The following is a 17,393-nucleotide window of genomic DNA, read 5'->3' as shown; positions in this document are numbered from 1 at the left end:
TTTTAAACAATTGTATATGTCATTTTTTTACTTATTAAAAAATGACCACTCTACTCAAAGTGGTCATAGTTTTTTCTTTTTTCATTTTTAAAACAGAGGCAACATCATGTTTGAATGGTTTTATAATATTTAATTAAAAAGATCTGTGAAAATGTAACACACCAAAAGGCATGACTTATTTTGTGACCAAAAAATACAATGAAATACAAAGTGCATCTTTGGATTAGAAGTAGTTGTGTATCACCTTATTTACAGTGCGTGTGCCATGATATCAGAAAAAGCTTACAATAACGTACAGTCAAATACAAGATAACCCTGATATATATATATATATATAAGACACAAACATTAAAATGTAAGGACTGTTGCATGCTGAAGAAGTGATGAAGTGCAAATGTGCAAGCACCCAGCCCCTTATAGGTTAACTTTTTATTTAAAAAAAAATAAGATTTATTTTTGGGCTTTTTGTGCCTTTAATGGAGAGATAGGACAGTGGATAAAGTTGGAAATCAGGGAGAGAAAGCGAGTGGGGAATGACATGCGGGAAAGGAGCCACAGGTCGCATTTGAACCCGGGTCGCCCGCTTCTAAGACCGTAGCCTCCGTACATGGAGCGCGCACACTAACCACTGCACCACCAGCGCCCCAATAGGTTAACTTTTTTAAAAACACTTAAGGCAGTACAAACAAAAGTTTTAAATGGTAAATGTACTTGAGCTTATAAAGCGCTTTTACACTGCATGTCACACCTACCCATTCATACACTGATGGTAGTGATCACTATGTAGTATCATCCATCAGAAGTAACTAATCACATTCATACACCACCACTGAAGCAGTGGGAGCAATTCAGAGTTAAGTGTCTTGCCCAAGGACACATCAGACATGTTGCCCAGCTGGGGATCGAACCCTCGACCTTCCGGATGAGAGGTGACTCTACCAACTGAGCCACAGCCGCTCAGTCCTTTACAGCCCCTCTGCTCCTCCTTTGTAGGGTTACTTGAGTGGTTTCACAATCTTCATTGAGATGTAGTTCTGGAAAAGACCAAAGAAAACAATAATTCACTGCTTTATCTCTAGTATGGAACATAGACTGTCTTAGAGGAATACAGCCAGAGGTCTGGACTGAAGCCACAAAGCACACAGCCTCTCAGTTTTAAAGGAGAAAATAGTGAAGATAAGTGTTATATTTTTTAATTTCTTTATGCAATACCAGCTAAATCACATGATTCACAAATGATTAACCACCAGTGTTCCCTGTTCGATCTTACCGGTAATGAGTACAACAGGATGGCGAGGAAGAGGATCACTATGGTGAGGAGGATGAGTCCGATGAAGACGCATCTGAACCTTCGCCACACGATGAACTTCATGGTCTTACATGGGTTGGTGAACCAGAAGAAGGACGTTTCTGGGCGTCTGATGATGAAAGAGATGATGTCATTGTTTTTGTTAAACTTCACTTTTTTTCTTTTTCTTACCGGCGCTATAGAGAAAAAAAAGACTTTTTATCTGCAGACTCTGAAGTAACTGGTAAGTATTAGACTGCTCTCTGTTGGGTCTTACTTGGGAAAGTCCAGTTTAGGATTCATGTTGGGATCATCACGGCCTTTTCCTGCAGGTCTCTCATCTGCATCTGCTTCACTCACAATCTCCAGAGTCATCTCCACTTTGCCCTGTAAACACAACACAGCAAGACAGTTAAACAAGATGGATACAACTTTATTTATTTATTAGCCAAAGGTATAGAAAACTATAAATCCAGCTTCTCCAGGGTACGTAAAAACAGTTTCTTTAGGGCTGTGTAAACGGAGGATTTGGTGCCCAAAAGCAGAATTAGTGACCGAATCAAAGACTAACTTGCAGTTTTCCTCTGCTTTTTCCATTTCATGCCCTTTGAAATATGGACATCTCTCTGATCAAAAGGACAAATCTAGGAGGACAGTCCTGGAGACGAGTTTGGGGGGCACTGGCCCATTAAACTTGAGGACCTTTATTCCTGCGTCATATTCAAATTGTATTGAACTCCAGCTAAACTTTATCCTAGAACCCTGTTATTGACTATTCTTTAGTTTAATAGAAAAGGTTTGAAAAAGCCAATTTGTGACCTGGTTCATACTTACCCCCAGGACCTTCTTTCCATCCTGCTCAATAGAACAGGGCCACCATCCTCTGACCGACTGCTGAGCAAACAGAGACTTGGCGTTTTCCATCTTTTGTGGAACTCCAATCTCCAGATCATCCATCATGTCCAGAGAACACTTCTCGGGGGTCTTTGCAGGAGCGACCAGGTTACGCAAATCCAGCTCTAGTGTGCCTACAAATAGAAAACAAGAATGCTGAGGTTTTACAATCATGTATTTAGGTTATTCATATAACACTGCTTTCTCACTATGACTTTATATCAGTGTTTACTGATAGAGAAAGCTGAGGAAACTGACAATATGTTTATATGAGAAGCTAAATAATTTTTTAAAAACCTCATTAATAATCAAAACTTTGGCTGGTTTATTTTTGACCATAAGAAGTGTTTCAAGGCACGCCTCACATAACGTCCGGGCTAACAACTACAACCACACAGATGTCAATTGTGAGTTAATCCTGATGGAATTTAAGCTGGAGAATTTCTGTTCACCTTGTGACACTTGGGAGTGAAGCAGATCGACTTGGACTACCAAAAACAGAGCTGCTCTTTTCTGCATGTGAATCTCATCTTCTTCCAGACCTTTCCTCATGTCCTGGCCAGGCTGCTAAGTGTCTAAGTGTGATCTCACACAAGTCTCCATGGTCTCACCCTCTTCAATCTCTAGTACAGGACAATCTCCCCTGTGCTGACTACACATTTAACTACAACCACAGTAATAATAACACTTTGGGTTGCTTTTTCTTCAGATTCAAAACAATGCTCTTACCAAGGTAATCATCCAGGGAGAATTTATCGTTGTCCCATATCTGAACAATCAGCTTGGGGGGGGTTCTGAACTCTGTTTTGTCAAGATTCCAAAAGCGCTCCTGTTGGAGAAAACAACATGCTCTCGATTAGCTATTTGTACAACCCCTCTGTATAGTGTAATAAATAACTAATTTCATTTGTTACGTTTGATGCAGAAAAGCGTCACCTTCTTAGAAACGAGGCAGAGTTGTTCAGCGGGCAGGTAGTCGAAGTCAAAGATGAACCTCCAGTTGAAGTTTCCGTCTCCGTCCAGAGACCTGTAGTGGACGTCTGTCTTCTGCTTGTCCTCCTCCATGCCGGGCATCCAGCTGGCAAAGACAACATGGTGTGAGCAATCATTATTCTCGCTCAGAAACCTGTATCTTTACTGTGTAAGAATAACATCAATGGAAGCACAAACGGCCTGAATGCAGCATTAGATGTTGCTATGTCGACTGGTATGGAAACTTAATAATAATTCTCCAGCCTCACCCTTTGACATAGATGTCACTCATGTTTTCTCCTGTGATGCTCTTCTCGTCCAAAGTCACGTCTGTGGTGTTCCAGATGACAGCACGCAGGAGATACCTGAACATTCACAGTCAGTATTAGCTCCATATCTGATGTTTACAGTAATGAAGCACTAAAGGTAGGCATGGCGCTTACTTCTTGGGTTTACGTGGTGTGATGTCAAAGGGAGATCCAGGGAGGCCGATGGATTTGGGGAAAATGTCCACCCACATCTGAAGGCTTCCCTACATTGACACAGTTTAGGGTTTGAGTAAAGTAGCTGAGTCAGGGTTTGTGTGGTCATGCACGGGTAGAGCATGTGCGAGCTGTGTGATGTGTTACCTGAGAGAGAGTGGGCTGGAAGGTGCTGTAGAGAGTCCTGGTCTCCACATGTTCCGGGACCAGTCCTTGCTTTCTGAGCACATGCAGACAGAGTCGTTCCCGGGCCGGGCCCAAGTGCTGATGAATTTCCATGTTGGTCTCTGGAAGAGAAAGTGCCCCAGTTAGATGTGGCAAAAAGATTCAGTCAAATAAAGTCTGTAAATTAATCTGGACATCTTTTTCTCCCTTTTTTCTAAAGATTTTTCTACTGGTTTTACTATTTTTGTCTTCTTATACTTCTTACTGTCTTTTTATTTATGCTCTTATCTTAACTCCCCTTATGTTTTAACTTGGTAATTTTTTATCTTACTTACTTTGTCTATTTATGTTTTATATGTATATATACTTTTTATTTTTCTTAATATTATTGGTTTTTATTTTTTGATTCACTTGTTTCCATTTCTTTTACTGCTTTAACCTTCTTATTGCTGTTATCTTTTGATTTGCTTTTAGCTCTTTTAGTTTCTTACATCTTTTTAAATCTTTGGTCCTCTTGGTCTCAGCCACAATGCATGGTCTCATGTTTCCTGGGTTCTTGTGATGGTTCTTGTGTTTCCTGGGTTCTTGTGATGGTTCTTGTGATGATTCTTGTGTTTCCTGGGTTCTTATGATGGTTCTTGTGATGGTTCTTGTGTTGCCTGGGTTCTTGTGATTGTTCTTGTGATGGTTCTTGTGATGGTTCTTGTGTTGCCTGGGTTCTTGTGATTGTTCTTGTGATGGTTCTTGTGATGGTTCTTGTGATTGTTCTTGTGATGGTTCTTGTGATGGTTCTTGTGTTTCCTGGGTTCTTGTGATGGTTCTTGTGATGGTTCTTGTGATGGTTCTTGTGTTGCCTGGGTTCTTGTGATGGTTCTTGTGTTGCCTGGGTTCTTGTGATTGTTCTTGTGATGGTTCTTGTGTTGCCTGGGTTCTTATGATGGTTCTTATGATGGTTCTTGTGATTGTTCTTATGATGGTTCTTATGATGGTTCTTGTGATTGTTCTTATGATGGTTCTTATGATGGTTCTTGTGATTGTTCTTATGATGGTTCTTGTGTTTCCTGGGTTCTTGTGATTGTTCTTGTGATGGTTCTTGTGATGGTTCTTGTGTTGCCTGGGTTCTTGTGATTGTTCTTGTGATGGTTCTTGTGATTGTTCTTATGATAGTTCTTGTGTTTCCTGGGTTCTTATGATGGTTCTTGTGATTGTTCTTATGATGGTTCTTGTGTTGCCTGGGTTCTTGTGATGGTTCTTGTGTTGCCTGGGTTCTTGTGATTGTTCTTGTGATGGTTCTTGTGTTGCCTGGGTTCTTATGATGGTTCTTATGATGGTTCTTGTGATTGTTCTTATGATGGTTCTTATGATGGTTCTTGTGATTGTTCTTATGATGGTTCTTATGATGGTTCTTGTGATTGTTCTTATGATGGTTCTTGTGTTTCCTGGGTTCTTGTGATTGTTCTTGTGATGGTTCTTGTGATGGTTCTTGTGTTGCCTGGGTTCTTGTGATTGTTCTTGTGATGGTTCTTGTGATTGTTCTTATGATAGTTCTTGTGTTTCCTGGGTTCTTATGATGGTTCTTGTGATTGTTCTTATGATGGTTCTTGTGTTGCCTGGGTTCTTGTGATTGTTCTTGTGATGGTTCTTGTGATTGTTCTTATGATAGTTCTTGTGTTTTCTGGGTTCTTGTGATGGTTCTTGTGTTGCCTGGGTTCTTATGATGGTTCTTGTGATGGTTCTTGTGATTGTTCTTATGATGGTTCTTGTGTTGCCTGGGTTCTTATGATGGTTCTTGTGATGGTTCTTGTGATGGTCGGGTTATATATGTCTGTTGTGGATCATGCACTATGGGTTCTTTTCTGTTGAATTGTATTATTTATTTTTAGTATTTTGCATTTGTTATGTTCTTGCTGTTGTTTATGTTGTTCTGTGTTTGGTTTAGTTTGTTCTTGTTTTTGCTGTTTGTCAAAGTACTTTGTAAACCTGTGTTTTTAAAAAGGTGCAATATAAATAAACTTATTATTATTATTATTATTATCATTATTATTATTATAAAGATGCTTCAATCAGCTGCCTCAGCCATACTTCAGACATCAATTATTGGATTCAGTCAAATTCAGTCACATTATATCATTTGGATTGAGCAACATTACCAAACTGAGCCAGCTTGTACTCCGTGCCGCTGAAGGTGAGTGATGTGCCATTGTCTTCAGTCCTTGGTTTGGACAGGCCCTTCAGACGGGCCAAGTTCTCCAGGATCTCAGACGGCTTCAACTGGTCCCGCCACTGGTTAATACCAGAGCTGAGCAAAGATAGAGATAGATTAAAGACACGTTGATAACCTTGTTATTCCTTCAATTTAATTCAGTTTTTCCCCTCTAGATTTCCCTACGTGCAGTATGATTGTGGCAGGCCGCAGTAGGAGTTGTATCTGGAAAGGAATCGGTTCTCCAGGTCAATTACGGTCTCGCCGACCTTCTCGTCGCGACTCAGGAGATCATAGTCATAGACAGAGATTTTCAGGTCTTTGTCCTGGGGCAGGAAACACGTCATCTCAAACATCCTGAATAAAATCAAGGTTTTAAGTTAGAAGTTTATCTGGATTTTAAGGACAGCAGTTGTACATTGTAATCTGTGTTTATTGAACGTTTACCTTCCAAACACAGGACAGGTGGTGTTGGGTAGGTAACTGTCTCTGTCATCTATACTGTTCCTTCCCAGGGAAATCTTTATGTATGGATCGCACTGAGCAGGAATGAGAGAACAGAAAGTTTTAGCATAAGGTGCTGACTCGATTCATGTGTCCAAAATCTGCTTCTTTTTATTTCAAGTAATACAGATTTATTCTCACTCCGCCATTGTTGTCTTTCGGCTGCAGATCTATGGCGCAGATAATATAAATCCTGACCAGACACTCTTGAGGTCCACTATCTGGCAGCTCTCTGAACTGCCTGGGGGGAGGAGCCACACCTGGGTCGTCTGGTAGAGGGTATACCTTGAATGAACCCTGCAGGTACAAAAAACACACAAATCAAATATCACTTTTTATGTTTGGTGAATGTTAAGAACTTAAATCACAAAAGCTACTAATATAAAAAATAAAGAACTTTATGGTGGCAAAACTGTACCTTAAACTCTCCAACCATAGTGGGGTCTTCGTCCCCGTTTTCATTCTTGCCTCGCTGCAGTTTGAAGGTGCTGCAGAAATCAGTCAGCCCTTTGAATTCTGGGACATCCTCCAGCTCACATTCATACACCTGAAAATACAGAAACATTCAAGTCATCCAAAACTCAGGAGAGAAGCTTCTGAATCATTTGCAGATCACTACCACTAACAATCATTATTTTGTCTTAAATAAAGCCCACTCACTTTCAGGGTGTCGTATCCTTTTTTGAGGTAAGGGCCGCTTTTCTCCTGGTCTCCCATTGATGCATAGAATTTACTCCACCAATCAACTGTCTCCTTTTCCTAAAGAAAATCAGATTGTGTTGAGTTTTTACTTCATATAATTATGGCTCTATAGATTTAGAAATAAACCTATTCCATTTAATCCTCTCACCTTCTCTGCAATCTTCAGAGGAACATGATGCAGTGATCAATAAACAAAACAAAAAACAATCATAAGAACAAACAAACAAACAAACACACAGAAGAGACATAATTGCAAAAAAACACAAACAGACTGAAAATAGTGGCAAGAATGATGATGAAGTTGGAGAAGGAATGATTATGAAAACAAGGGTGTAACATATGGGTATCTGCAAAATATGCAACTGTCCCAACCGTCCCTTCATGTGCAACCTGGCACTAGTGTTTTTTTTTTTTTTTACGGGGCGTTCATTGCTGTCATGAGTCAAAATGTCTTGACTTTAGATGTGGGGACTGATACCCCTCATGTATGATAAAAACAGATGTACTTCCAGAATTGGGTTAGCTTAGCATAACATGTAGAAATCTACCCCCCCCAAAAAAAAGACAAGGTGTTAAAATACCAAGTCACATGTCGTTAACTTCAAGGCAATTTATGTGTGAAGATTCAATCTCATTAAAGGAACAAACAGACTAACAACTGACTAATAAAAAATATACCCATATTACATCTAAACTTTCCAGCTTAACTAAAAACTAGCGAGCTCTGCAGGTGACGGAGACACATTTGATATCTTTTTCACAGATGCTAAACGAACCTTTTAGCTAAGCTAACCCTCTGTTGGCAGTAGCTCCTTTTTTAACATAGCATCAATCTTTTTGTGAGTTCATTATAAAACCTGTAACATTTTGCTATGAGTCCAATCAGGGGTGTGTCCAGGCTTTTTTTTTTGGCCCCTGACTTATGCAAAGTTGGCCTTGAGTGTGATGTCCACGCACAAGAATCTCTCTTTTTTTTTTTTTTACCCTTTCTAACACCACTAATCAAATTTACTTTTATGTAACCCAAGAGTGGCAACATACTGTATGTCCTCACAAGTCACAATTTAAACTAATCAAAAATGTGTAAGACCTCAATGCCACGCCCCTGAGTGGAATCCTTTTCTTTTGTTCCCAAACATCAAGAAAAAGTGAACTGCTTACTTCATTAAAGAGCCCATTTCATGTTACACCCCCGTTGTGAAAGAAATGATTAAATGTGCTCACTGATTCAGTACCAGCTAAATTAAGAACAATCACAGTCATGGTGACATTTCCCTGTAGATTAATGCCATTATGAAACATTGTGAGGCTTGCTGCGGCGTGAAGGATTATGTGCTCTCAGCCATCCAGTGGCATTGCTGCCCAGTGTTTTCAATTAGAAAGCTATAATACGTAATCATACATACAAAGAGGGAGGTAGGGGAAGCCAGTTTGTTGACAGCAGCTGACATGCTGTACATGAACTGTAAGCCAGAGTCATTTGTCAGAAGTCTGTCAAATTTGACTCAAATAGTCAAATTATGCATCAGTGAGTGACATCATCAGTGAGTGACATCATCAGTGAGTGACATCATGACATGATGAGAAGCAGGTGTGTGGTTCAGCGGCGTAGATTACCTGAGCGTCTAGCAGTGGTCTTGATTCTTCCATGTTAATAGAGAGATGTTTTGAAGGCGACGCCATCATCAGAGCCACTGAAAACAGTTAGATAACATTACAGCAAGACTACTTTGTTCAACGGATCAAAATATTCATTCAATATTACGATTTTTTTGCCTTTTTTTTGAATGCGTGCTCACTTTTAGATGACATGGCTCCCTCTGCAGTGATGACATACGGGTCACACCTGAAGTCCTCCAGAGTGGCGATGGTGCACTGACCCACCACAGGTTTCCTGCCAAACGGACGGTGGTCGATCACCTTCAGCACGATGGGAGGCGTGTACATCTCATCTTTTGGAAGGAGCTGGACATAAGACATGCATAAATAACAAAATATTTACAGTTTAAGAAATGTCTCTGTATTCCACCCCCCTCCCCTCCCCCACAGTGTGCATTGTGGCTCAGCCCAACACCCTGTTGATTTACATGAAAATCCACCTTAAACACACTTTAACACTATTACAACCTACCTCTTATATCCTTCCTTCCTTTTGCTGTATTATTGTTAGAAATATGAACAGAACAAGCTTCACGGGTTGGAGAAAATAACAACAACAAAACTAATACTGATGCTGAGAAAAAAAAAAGAAAATAAATACAAGTCACAGTGTTCTTTAAAAGCTTTGTTTGAATTACATTTTACATTAGTGTCTTTTTGTTTTGTTACACATTTAATTCCCTGTTCAGCATCCTTGAACTTCTTTTCCCTCCATCCCAGAACCTTGCTGTTTTAAAAACTGTCTCATTACCACTTTGATGAAGAGTACAGAGTTGGGGAAGTTGGGGCTCTTCTTCATGTTCTTGATGACGGCTGACTCCACCCTCTGGCCCCCGCACTCCACCACCAGGCTGGGTGACGACACTGTGGCTAGCTGGTACGGCTTCATGTTCCTCAGGCCCCATGCTAGGATCTGGGTAAAGGAACAAACATTTAAGAGGGGTGTGGATTTAGACTTTGTGTGTAATCAGATTAGAGATGGTGTGTTACCTCCACAGCAGTGAGCTGCACAACAGGCCGGATGCCCTGAGGAACCATGTAGAGGTTCTCGGCTCTCTTTGAGGGAACCAGGGGAAGATCTGACTCATTGGTCTATAAAGACAGAGAAAGAGTATACAGTAACTAATACCAGTAACTTTGTATATATATGATCACAGTCACTGTTTTTTTTTCAGGATGCCATTAAATGTGAGGGGATCAGAACTTATGACAAAAAAAATAAAATAACAAATGTTTTAAAAAGTTTCTGGCTTCACTTTTTAAACCCTGTCAGATGTTTCTGACACACACAAACCTTCTGTGCTTGCTGCAGTATTAGGAGTGAATCCACAACATTTATGTTCTAGTCACTATGTCTCTATAAGCCTGACAATTCAAGCTGCTTAAACCGAAGAAGAAAAAAACGCCCTCCAACTTCTGGACCATGAAGCAAACCTTGTCTTTGAGGATGAGTTCAGCAGCCACTAAAGCCTCTCCCGCTTGTACACCTTTCTGGATGATCGGGTGCCACAGCAGTTTGGGTGTCTGGTCACTGCCTGGATTCAGCTTCACCATTGGTGCACAAACACTGCGGCCCAGCAACTCGTCCTTCCCCTGGGCACACATTATAAGTCATTGTAAAAAAAACCCATAAAAGTTCGCATTTCTAGATTATGCTTCCTAAAAATCCAACCCCTAAAGCCTGGCTCACACTGCAGGATAATCGGGCCGATTTGCGCTCCGATTCTTCCTTTGAGACAATCTCAGGGTCTCTCCCGACTCCAGACTGCTCGGACCTGATTATCTGTTCAGATTATCTTGTAGTGTGAGCGGTACAAAGATCCAATCTTAACGTCCCTGATCTGACCGGTGATCGTCGGGGACGCCCCGATTTATTTCAAACATGTTTGATATTTAGAATTTAAAATCTTGACGTTTACGTCAACCCGGGTTTTTTTTTTGTTTGTTTGTTTTCTGTACAGATCATCAGTGCAGCACTTTTCTGAAACTTGTATCCATATATCTATGATTGTATCAACTTCTCTATATCCTACAACAACTTCCACTTCCTTCTCTTTCACCAACCGTCGTCCGTTGTTTTTTACAAATCAAACTTTATTAACAATTGTCAACGCTCCGTCTCGATTTCACTCGTACAGTGTGAGCACATCAATCTCAAGGTCTGGCCGGGCCTCATAAACGGTTCACTCGTACAGTGTGAGCTGACATGCCACCCCGACTTTTATACAATCGGAGGATAAATCGCACAGTGTGAGCCAGGCTTTAAAGACCACAACCTACCACTTGGTCGTGGTCGTAGAACTCGAGTACGACATCAGGAGGGCAGAGAGCAACATTCCGGGGGTCTCCGTAGATCTCCACATCACTGAAGATCAGAGTCTGGTCCCAGGTTGGATTCAGCGTGGACTGGAGCTTCTCCGTCGTCTTACTGACATGGAGGAAGGAGACGTGAGCATACGGATCTGTGAAGGGAAGAAAACTGATGATTAGAGGGTCTCCTTGAAGCATCGATCATCATGTTCACTTATTTCATTTTGTACAGCCTCACCTGAAAAGCTATCTTTGTCCATAGATGACAGGTTTCTTGCCTGATAGACATAGACACGGAGATGGTAGACATGGGAGTCTGCACAAAAAGAAGAAAAAGGATTTGACATGGCATAGATTTATGTTTGATTGTTGGTATATGTGGTGTTGAAAGAATTGTAAGTTTTTTATTCAGTAGCTCTCACTTTCAAAGGAACAGGACACAGTGGGCGTGTTTGCACCGAACAGCTTGGTGGCGTCTGCTTTGGAGCCTTTCTCTTCAGTATCAACACCCTGCTGAGTACACCAAAGCGGACACCTCAGAGATCTACTTCTTCATGCAAGCAGTCAAATAAAAACACACTCTGTGTCACTGTAGATGTGTTTAATGCACAAGTAAATATTTAAAAATATTACATGACTCAGTGAGCTCAGATCCGGTTCAGGCTTTAATGTGGGCCCTTCCTTAACCCTCATGTATCACTATGAACATTTATGTCCATTTGGTCAAATGGTTCCTCTTTATCAGGCCATTATTTTGTCTGTGTTAGTGCATATCGTACACATTTTTGTAATAAAGTCTCTCTCGACACATTTTGGAATGACAATTTTATTTATTTTAATGGATCAATAGAACACTGTGAAACATGTTTACTACCCTCTTAAGTCACTTTGGACAAAAATGTCCACTTCCAAAAAACTGCTATAAAAATAGAACAGATTGATATTTTTTTCCCCTTTTTTTTTTGCATACATCTCTAAAACAACTTCTGCCCTGCTCAAAACTATCAAATATTGAATAAGTATCAGGAATTTAACCCTTTAAATGCCAGAATCATGGAATCAAACTGGCATTTAAAAGATTAAATTTATGATAATTATTCAATATTTGATATTTTTGAGCAGGACTGGAGTTGTTGAAGAGATTTATGCAAAAAAAGTCGAAAGAAATATCAATCTGTTCTATTTTTATAGCAGTTTTTGTAAATTGGCCCTCTAATGTCCAAACAGGGAACTACATTTTAAATCTGATGCTACACAAAAACTAACAATGCATCAAAGTCAGTATTTTGGATAATCTTTGACATATCCAAGACTGATTTAAAAAAAAAATCCCCCAGCCACCAAATATTTGTTATATGGAAAATAACTCATTTTTCAGCAGGGCTGAAGTTGTTTAAGAGATTTATGCAGAAAAAAGTAGAAAAAAATATCAATCTGTTCTATTTTTATAACAGTTTTTTGGAAGAGAACATTTCTGTCCTTAGTGACTTAAGAGGGTAGTAAATTAAACTGATGTCTGAGGGTTAAATAAACATCTATTTTTCTTTTTTTACTCACCAACGCCCCCTCCAGTTGGAAGATGGCTGACGCTCCAAGCCTGTCCTCTGGTGCCATCTTTCTCCTCCAGCGCCTACGACGAAACGTATCAGATGTTCGCTCCTTCCTGTGGAACTTCCAGCCAATCAGAGAAGAGAACTCCCAGCCGTCAGGGTCACCTAGGATCTGCCTCTGTGAACAAAAAAAGAGACAAGTGTCTCAATCACGTTCAAACATTTATGAAAATATATTTGCTTTAGAAGATTGACTGAGGCTGACCGCCTGAGGTCCTCCTGCAGGCACGGCGACTCTCCTGCGAGGTCGAACCAGCCGTCTCCTGCGGTGGACGTGGTACACCTTCTCAGCTGAGACCCAGGAACGAGGCTTGTCATCTGGAGGTATGGTGACTCCATACTCCCAGCCTGTGGAGTGCACACACAGAAAAGGCATATAAAAAAATATTAGTTTCATTATCATTGAAAATAAAAGTTAGTTAGTTTCTTTATGATTTAGTAATAAAGCAAGAGTGAGCCCAAGGACATGAACGCTTCTCAAATAGTTAGTTAGGTCTAGATTTAAGGGATTAGTGTGAGCACCTTGATCATCCACAGCTCTGTTGTCATCCACAGTCCACTCGTCCTCCCAGACCCAACCCGGAGGACAGTCAAACTCTCCAGGGTTACGGCTCTTCTCTCCATTCTGTGCAGCACAAAACTTCAAGTTAGCTGCTAATGTTTTATTTTCTGTATGTTTCAGCCATTATGTTTATTTAAATAAATTCTATAGCATCTGAAGAGAACTGCAGAATCTGGTTGTTCACGTTCCTGTATGACAGTGTTAATATCTACATATATGATTATTATTATTAATAATAATAATAATAATAATAATACAATGGTTTTATATAGCGCTTTTCTGAAAACTCAAAGACGCTTTGACAAAAACATAAAACAATAAAACAAAACAATAAAACAAAACAAAAAACGACGAGGACAGTACAACGAAGAAGTAATGTGGGGGGGGGGAGTTAGTGGTTGTAGGCAGTGATGAAGAGGTGAGTTTTTAGGGATTTCTTGAAGGAAGTTAGTGTGGGGGAGTCTCTGATGTTTTTAGGGAGAGAGTTCCAGAGGGTGGGAGCTGCAATGGAGAAAGCCATGTCCCCCCAGGACCGATAGTTTGTCCTGCAGGGGGGGACAGGAGGTTTGAATCTGCAGACCTGAGGTTCTAGGTTTCTTAAAACCAGACTCGGATCTTTTCCAGATTCATGAAACCAAGATATGTTTATGGTGCGTTCCATTTGATCTCGCATTTGATCTCGGAAGTCGGAAACTCCAAGGTTGTCAGTCTGATATGTCATCAGGAACACCCCCCCCCCCACCCCAAGTCAGAATTCTGACTTGGAAACTCGGAGAACCTTCAGTATCCTGAGTTAAAAGGCTGTACCCTTTGTGTTTATCAGCAACTTAGTCGTCTTTTTGCGTCATTAAATCAATCACATCGATAGTATCTTAAGTTCTATCTGTGGACATGTTGTCATGTTATTTCTGTGCACAGACTATCATGTAGCGTGTTATCACCAGGTATTAGCTATCTGAGATCTGAGGTAAATGTAAAGCACCATGAAAAGATCAAACAAAACCAGAAAACTTTAAATAGCTGATCCTAAACTGGACACTAGTACAAATAGAAACACAATCTTGGTGTCACTATGAAAAAGAGGGGGTTCAATACATTTTCCAAGATAATTATTTTCAGAGGGAAGTTTTTTTATTTTTTTTTATATTTAAATTACATTATTTCAATCAATCAATCAAACTTTATTTATATAGCACATTTCAGACAAATTAAATTGCAGTTCAAAGTGCTTTACCAGAGTGCAGAAAAGTTATTGACAAAAAAGTAGTTGATAAAATCATTGAGAGACTAATGCACACCAATAAGAATTAAAAAATATATATAAAAATGAAAAAATAAAATACGACACATAAAAGCAATAAGATATTAAAATTAATACATAGGAGAAGAATATTTAAAATTGTAGTAGGATAAAAAACACAATACAATAATGTTAAGATTTTAATTCATATAAAGCACTATATAAAAGAGTAAAGTACTAAATTTGGCTTGAAGTCTCACCACGTCTGTGAAGGGCTCAGAAGCGGCCTTCCACTCTCCGCCGGGGAAGCGAGTCTCATTTTGGAACGCCTCGTCCATGAACTCAGTGTGTCCAGCATCAGCTTCTGTTAATAACCTGAAACAACAAGCCAAAAACATGAACCATCATCATCGTGCAGAAGATGAACACACACTTTACAAAGGTCAAGTTAAGACACTGTGTGTAAAATGTGGCTCCCTCAAGTGGTGGTATCAAAAATCACACCGCGTTACAGGAATGCCAAAACTCTGGCAAGAGATCGTGCAGCGTGACAGAGAAAAGGTTTTCTTTGACAGAGACAGTGTTTACATGCCGGGAGGAACCCAAGTGTTGGCTATACACCCATAGTGACAATTTGATTACAATCAAGCTGCAGATTTGACTTTCTCTCCAGCTGTCTGCTTCTGGTGTGTAGACTAGAGAAACATTTAAGGAGAAACAGGTATAAAGATGTGCCCTAATGTTTTATTTCACAGCATAATGATTTGATTGGTTTCTCTTCTTGCTATAGCCTAAGTCTTCTTTTATCTGACACATCTTTTTAAACTGGCATATTCAGTCTGATCATTCTCCATCCGGTCTCATAACTCCTTTACATCCTGTACATTTGTGTTTTTAATGTTCATTTTATCATTGTGTTGTTACTTTGTTGTTTTTATCTCTGTTCTGTTAGGTAACTTTGAGAGTTTTGAAAGGTGCCTTTAAATAAAATGTATTATTATTATCTGAACAAAACCAATATGACGGTAATATATGTACTTCAATCAATCAATCAATCAATCAATTTTTATTTGTATAGCGTCAACTCATAACAAGTGTTATCTGGAGACACTTTACAAAAAGCAGGTAAAATACCTTACTTATTGTTATGTTACAAAAAGCAGGTAAAAGACCTTACTTCCTCCCACATATAAACTAATGATGTTGCCATAGAAACTCAATATTTATGCATGTACAAAGGAGTAAAGAATGATGCAGAGAGTTGTTCAGAGAGTTAAGAGCAGAAAAATGTCAGCTCATGGGAACCTTCTGGTACTCTGTGATTTAATAATGGTCTATGGTATGAGAGGAATGTAAACAGCGGATGGCAGACTTAGCCCACTTCCTCCTCAAAGTGTGGGCTTTCAGTAAAAAAAAAAAACAAGCAAAGTTATCAGCAGCAGTTCACCACTAACTTAACCAAGAAGGACACATCCCAAGACTTCCTCTTGGGGAGATGTTTTTGTATTTTAGAGGAGTTAAGATGCCAAACGGTCATTTTTTAATTGGACTCACGCTTTCTCTGGGTCAATGAACCACTCTTCTTCCCACTCCCATCCTCTGGGGGGCATGAAGTACTCTCGCTTCAGCTTCAGTTTCCCTGTGACGTCGGAGAATTTGTGGCGACCCACGAGTCCTGTGGTCCCCCACTTCCCAAAAACCTGGGCCTGGTTCTCATACTGTGATGACGAGAAGGAGGACATGTTTAGTTCAAGGCTCCCAAAGATCTCCAAAAATATATTTTCAGCATCTAGCAACAGTTTGTAAATATAAACAGGTATAGAAACAGGAACAGGAGGAGAAAACGGAGGAAATTAAGACATAAAAAAATAATCCAAATAAAATGAGAAACTAAAGTAAGACCTGTCCTCGGTGTCTTCACACCCCCAGTGCCTTACAATCTAAATAGCCTGCCCCTCTTTGGTTTCTTTACCCTTCTTTTCTCCCAATTCATATCCAGAATAAAAGAGCCCTACAAAAAGATGTATTTCTCTGGTTCTACTGTTATAGATTTATTTTAGAATAAAAAAACAAGTATTCAGTTTTAACTTCCAAACTAAATATCCTGGAAAATGACAACTGGTTGAGATAACATTAATCGTCAAGACTTGAATAACACAACAAAAACAAACTTCTTATTCATTTCAAAACATCAGAAAACTAAGGTTTAGTTCAGATATTTGTTGAAATATTGTTTTAAGAGGTGTCTTCAAAGATGAACAGACCTCTCTACATTGTTCTCTGATCAGCTTCTCTACGTTGCTTGGAAACCATTCTCTTCCTGTGTCTATTGAATTTCAACACAGGGCCACCTTAATGTCCCTGAGAGGAAATTATTTAGTGATCAACTGGAAAGCTATCGAACAAAACCAAGCTGCTGTAACTTTGTGAGCCAAGAGTGACATGGCATCAACCAACAGCAACGTGAAAGACTGGAGCAGAGCACGCCAAGAAACATGACAGCTGTCATTAGAAAAATCAGACTCATTTAATTAAATATTGATTTCTGAACTCTTCCTAAGGGAAAACGGTATGTTCTGTTGTTTCAAACATGAATATGAACTTAAAGTTAAAATATGTAAAATATGAGAGTGGTATACCATTTCAGCGAACACACTAAAGGTTCCCTCAGAGTACGAGTTGAACTTCTTCTCATGAGCAGACAGACCGAGCCACATGTTGACTCTGATCTGAACCGGCACCTTCAGGCCCTTTGACTTGTCCATGGGGTACTATGAGGGAAATAAACACATTAGCATTAGG

The 17,393-nt window shown here is 39.7% G+C and overlaps 1 protein-coding gene across 7 annotated transcripts in view; it reads right to left on the bottom strand.

Annotated features, from left to right (window-relative positions):
* Nucleotides 1-115: 115 nt before the first annotated feature.
* myof (myoferlin) overlaps nucleotides 116-17,393 on the bottom strand; it is a 39,017-nt gene continuing 21,739 nt past the window's right edge. For 2 of the 7 annotated variants that reach the window (XM_065949308.1, XM_065949312.1), the window contains 30 exons: nucleotides 17,231-17,362; nucleotides 16,146-16,309; nucleotides 14,852-14,966; nucleotides 13,312-13,414; nucleotides 12,995-13,137; nucleotides 12,737-12,907; nucleotides 11,602-11,692; nucleotides 11,418-11,495; nucleotides 11,150-11,331; nucleotides 10,304-10,462; nucleotides 9,860-9,961; nucleotides 9,621-9,782; nucleotides 9,010-9,175; nucleotides 8,828-8,904; nucleotides 7,359-7,370; nucleotides 7,169-7,267; nucleotides 6,927-7,055; nucleotides 6,650-6,805; nucleotides 6,452-6,543; nucleotides 6,191-6,361; nucleotides 5,952-6,100; nucleotides 3,784-3,923; nucleotides 3,598-3,686; nucleotides 3,424-3,519; nucleotides 3,119-3,260; nucleotides 2,912-3,011; nucleotides 2,123-2,316; nucleotides 1,566-1,675; nucleotides 1,271-1,418; nucleotides 116-1,034 (listed from right to left, as the gene is read on the bottom strand). In XM_065949308.1, the coding sequence (XP_065805380.1) occupies nucleotides 996-1,034; nucleotides 1,271-1,418; nucleotides 1,566-1,675; nucleotides 2,123-2,316; nucleotides 2,912-3,011; nucleotides 3,119-3,260; nucleotides 3,424-3,519; nucleotides 3,598-3,686; nucleotides 3,784-3,923; nucleotides 5,952-6,100; nucleotides 6,191-6,361; nucleotides 6,452-6,543; nucleotides 6,650-6,805; nucleotides 6,927-7,055; nucleotides 7,169-7,267; nucleotides 7,359-7,370; nucleotides 8,828-8,904; nucleotides 9,010-9,175; nucleotides 9,621-9,782; nucleotides 9,860-9,961; nucleotides 10,304-10,462; nucleotides 11,150-11,331; nucleotides 11,418-11,495; nucleotides 11,602-11,692; nucleotides 12,737-12,907; nucleotides 12,995-13,137; nucleotides 13,312-13,414; nucleotides 14,852-14,966; nucleotides 16,146-16,309; nucleotides 17,231-17,362 (3,711 nt within the window). In that variant the 3' untranslated portion in view covers nucleotides 116-995. Of the gene's footprint in view, nucleotides 1,035-1,270; nucleotides 1,419-1,561; nucleotides 1,676-2,122; nucleotides 2,317-2,911; nucleotides 3,012-3,118; nucleotides 3,261-3,423; nucleotides 3,520-3,597; nucleotides 3,687-3,783; nucleotides 3,924-5,951; nucleotides 6,101-6,190; nucleotides 6,362-6,451; nucleotides 6,544-6,649; nucleotides 6,806-6,926; nucleotides 7,056-7,168; nucleotides 7,268-7,358; nucleotides 7,371-8,827; nucleotides 8,905-9,009; nucleotides 9,176-9,620; nucleotides 9,783-9,859; nucleotides 9,962-10,303; nucleotides 10,463-11,149; nucleotides 11,332-11,417; nucleotides 11,496-11,601; nucleotides 11,693-12,736; nucleotides 12,908-12,994; nucleotides 13,138-13,311; nucleotides 13,415-14,851; nucleotides 14,967-16,145; nucleotides 16,310-17,230; nucleotides 17,363-17,393 lie in introns of those variants that run through there. The other 5 variants (XM_065949309.1, XM_065949313.1, XM_065949311.1 and 2 more) reach the window with 4 other exon arrangements.

This window comes from Labrus bergylta, chromosome 21 (genome assembly GCF_963930695.1).
Source record: "Labrus bergylta chromosome 21, fLabBer1.1, whole genome shotgun sequence".
Taxonomy (NCBI): domain Eukaryota; kingdom Metazoa; phylum Chordata; class Actinopteri; order Labriformes; family Labridae; genus Labrus; species Labrus bergylta.
Note: the sequence above shows the minus strand (reverse complement) of the source record. Positions and strands in the feature narration are given on the sequence as shown.